The sequence below is a fragment of the Merops nubicus genome, unplaced genomic scaffold, assembly GCF_000691845.1.
Source record: "Merops nubicus isolate BGI_N331 unplaced genomic scaffold, ASM69184v1 scaffold4586, whole genome shotgun sequence".
Taxonomy (NCBI): domain Eukaryota; kingdom Metazoa; phylum Chordata; class Aves; order Coraciiformes; family Meropidae; genus Merops; species Merops nubicus.
Window position 1 is genome coordinate 56,758 of NW_008615487.1, and position 4,071 is coordinate 60,828.

Below are 4,071 nucleotides of genomic sequence, written 5' to 3' on the forward strand. Positions count from 1 at the left end.
AAGGAAACTATCCCTGTGTTATCAACACTGTTCCCAGCACAAGCACGAAACATAGCCCCATACAAGCTCCTGTGAAGAAAATTCATCTAGCCAAAATCAGCACACTTCTCAATAAAAATCTGAAGTGGTTTTTCAGCCTGGGACTAACTTTTACAAACAGCAAACTGACAGTTTTCCCAAGTCAAATATTTTGTGTACCTGTTGGAGCTTCGTTCCTCGGTTCTGCACTACCACCTAAGATTTCCATAGGGAAAGCTTTTCATGTTGCAGGTTGCACTTCATTAGAATGTATCTGATCCATTTCCCAGAAAGTGTGAGTTGAATGTCATGCTGTATTATTCTCTAAAAGAGAAAGTAAACTTTAACTATTAACAGAAGATGAAAATGTATCTGCAAGGTTGCACCTTCCTATTCCACGCAGCTGTGCAAATGGAAGAGAAACAAAACCTGTGCAGGTAATCAGGCTGCTGCCTGGAGCTGTCTGGCTGTGTTACAAGCATGCCTTCTACAAAGGAAGGTGAGGGCTTTGGGTTCCTGAGAAATTGTTCACACAGGCACGTTAACCCTGGATTATACTGACAAAACTAACCCAATTATAAAAATTCTTTAGCCTGAGGAAATTTCTTGCATTGCAGTTGGTAAGTCAGTATGACCTTCCTGAGGAACCAAGAATCCCACAGAAAAGAAATGCCTCAGTTGTTCTCTTGCTGTTGTGACCTACAGCGAGAGACACTTAGTCTTTTTACATTGGCTATGCTGTTCTGCTTTAGAACCTGTCGACCTTGCAGTGGCTCATCACTGAGACACGACTCTTACACTGCAGTAGCCTCCAGTCTCCGTTTAGGAGAAGAAAGAGGCTTCCCAAGACCTCATTTTATTTGACAGCAATTTATTAAACTTGATGTGATTCATTTCTGTACAAAAGCCCAGCTGAAATACAAAATAATTCTATTATTTCCTTTTCCTGTGTAACTTAGATCAGCAATAAAAAGCACGTGCTTCAAATAAATGAGTTCTCTTCTGTTTTATGAAGCTACATGACTTTGCCAATCCCAGGAGAGTTGCGTGAGCTTTTAGGATAATGCAGTGGGGTCAGTCTGATGTGAGTTTTTTTTCTCTTGCCATTAATATAAGCTGGAATTCAACTGTTTATTCTGTAAATGCCAAGAATATGTATCCTGGATATGACTGCCTCATGTCAGTGACAAACATGTGCCAGAGGAACTGCCATTTCAGTGATGCTGAGTGGTACTGTAGTCACTGGCTTTTAGTAAAATGAAAATGAGGCTTTTTTCTGTCTTGGGAAATCCTGCTTTGAATTGTGGTGTGGCAAGTGTACAGAACTGCCTTCTGATTACAGCTCCAGACTATGGCAACTTGCTGTTCTTTCATGCCAAGAATAAGCTAATACCATTGTCTAATGCTTCTAGGAGTTGGTAGGAGATGTGTGTTGTTGACATGTTTTTGATGAAGCTTAGGACCTTCCACACTAACCTCTCAGGAAAACAAAACAAAAACAAAAACAAACAAACTTTAAAAAACAACAACAACAACAAAAAAACCACACAAAAAACCAAAACACAACCACCTGAGTGTGAGTTAAGGGGACTGGGATGGCACCAACTGATTCAGTGTGTGTGCTTCCAGTCATGTGGCATATCTGCAGCCGTGGATTCAGATTTGCTCCTGTCATGTGTTAAAGGCAATTCTGCCTCCATGTAGATAGAATCATAGAATCATTTTGGTTGAAGAAAGCCTTTAAGAGAGTCAAACCATTAACCTAATAGTACAGACTGCACCATGAACCCATGTCCTGCAGCACCACATCTACATGTATTTTGAGTACTCCCAGGGATGGCGACTCCACCTCCCTGGGCAGCCTGCTCCAATGCTCGATAACCCTTTCTGCTAAGAGCTTCTTCCTGACATCTAGTCTAAACCTCACCTGGCACAGATTGAGCCCATTTTCTCCTATTGCTTGTTATTTGGGAGAAGAGACCAACCCCCACCTCACTACAACCTCCTTAAAAGCAGTTGTAGAGGGTGATAGTCTCTATTCATCCTCTTCTTCAGGCTAAATTTTCTACACCTAAACTTCGTATTTTGTTGTAGAGCTGTAGGCTGTATTTACTGCATCTAGTTCATACAGCATCTTCTTTTGTTAAAAGTTCTCAAGGGAACTGGCTGAAAATGCAGATAAAATGCAGCCTGTGTTGCTAGTCAACTTGTCAAGTTGGAGTGTGTCCTGTACACCAGTGTTTTCAGTAGTCTGCCTGATAAGAGTAACTAGCTGCTCAAGAAGTAAATTGTAGCCCATAGATGCTTGTTCTAAGGCTTAGCTAAACGTTAAATATTCTTTCAAAAGTAAATCCTTTTCTTCTCTTGCAGGGTACTCTTGCAGACTTATTTCCCAGACTATGTCTCTCATCCTGGTCAATGAGGATTCACTTGATGTAAGTAAACAAATTTTGGTGTGACTTGCTTTCTGTTTTTAGGCAAGTCTCTTATTTTTCTCTTGAAATATGGAAAGCGGAGGCCTATGACAGCTGGTTTTGATTCCTTAGATGCTGTGTGATGTTAGAAGTGCAGCTTTTGCAGGAACTCCTTATGAGACCTTATCTCCTCAGCTTGATCTGATTGCAGTTGATGGGCTGGGTATGAGGGTTCTGGGGAAGGCATGCTGACAGTCTTCTTACCCTGCCTTTTGAGTCCTTTTCAGAGGGTTGGCTGCCTAATTAACAGCTTCATTTACAGCCCCTACCTCAGTATATACACTAAATGCTAAACTTAATGTAGCAAAGTGAAACCTGTTCTTAGCACAGATCTACAGAAGCAAAAATGGCTGCCAGAGAGAATTAAACTAGAAAAGGAAGGAAGAATGTAAGGTACAGAAAATACTGGAAGACAGGAACTGGTATAGTCCCAAGAAAGTATAGAAGGAATCTTCTGTTATGAAACACTGGAAGGTTTATTTTAATTCCTATCTGTACTTAGCGTATGCACTATTAGGTTTTTGTATACTCAACTATTTCCCAAAATCTAGCCAAGAGGTATGAAGAAAATGCAATACAATATGGGGCCTGAACTGGGATAAAATGTCATTGACCAAAGCATCTCTTTGCACTTTCCAATGTGCCAGCTTTGCAAATCCTGCAGAGTGCTGAGACTTCACTTGGAAAAACAGACAGCACTCCCATGGAAAGAAATTCCTTCATGAAGTTGGAAGAGGCTAAATACCCCTTTCCCCATCAAAAGGAGGGTATGAAAGGCAGGATTGACAGACTTACCCACCCACCTGCTAAATCTTGAATCAATGGCCTGGTTTCAGATTGAAGTTTTCAGCATCATTGACTGGGGGAGGACAGGAATGAACAGTCATTTCTGCTGTTTAGGAGATGGAGACTAGAATCAAGTGTGCAATAGTAGGGCAAGCAATTACTTTAACTTCTGAACTTTTTGAAAAGTAAACATCATGGTCTCCTAAAGTATTTTGTTGACTACTTGGAGTGGAGCTGGGAGTCTGGAAAACTGAATATAGAAGTATATCTTTTTTTGCAGTGATACAGAGTAAAAGTTAATCTGTGCGTATTAACTCTACAGCAGTAACTTTTAATTTCTAGAAACTAGACTTCTTGCACAACTGTACTACAAATGAGAAAATTGGTACAGATTTCAAATAAGAAATTAATTGAGAAGTTGAATGGATTGAATGGTTTAGGAAGACTTGGGGTTACATTAGTCTTCATGATGCAGGTTAAGACAAGGAGAAATTACAAAAAATACCAGTAACTTTTTATTAACAATCTGTCCTCATATTGTGTTGAAATATTGGCAAGCTTATGTAATAGACAGTATCCACTATGAATGCCAATCAAAGGTATATTGGCAGATAGACTCCATGGTGATAAAGGGACTCACTGATCACATGTAAAACATAGCAGGAGACTCCAGTAATACTTCTGTATGTGAGTGCCAGAAAGCACTTTGGATAGATGGGGATGTGAAGCTTCTTTTAGGACCCTTGAAGACTCTGTCTTGAAAGGGTGTGGAGGGATGGGGGGCTTTCAGACT

General features: G+C 40.3%; 1 protein-coding gene across 1 annotated transcript in view; it reads left to right on the forward strand.

The window, feature by feature from the left end:
• ATP8A2 (ATPase, aminophospholipid transporter, class I, type 8A, member 2) overlaps positions 1–2,477 on the forward strand; it is a 59,171-nt gene extending 56,694 nt beyond the window's left edge. The window contains exon 22 of the mRNA XM_008942526.1: positions 2,389–2,477. Coding sequence (XP_008940774.1) covers positions 2,389–2,477 — 89 coding nt within the window. The remainder of the gene's footprint in view (positions 1–2,388) is intronic.
• Positions 2,478–4,071: the final 1,594 nt, after the last annotated feature.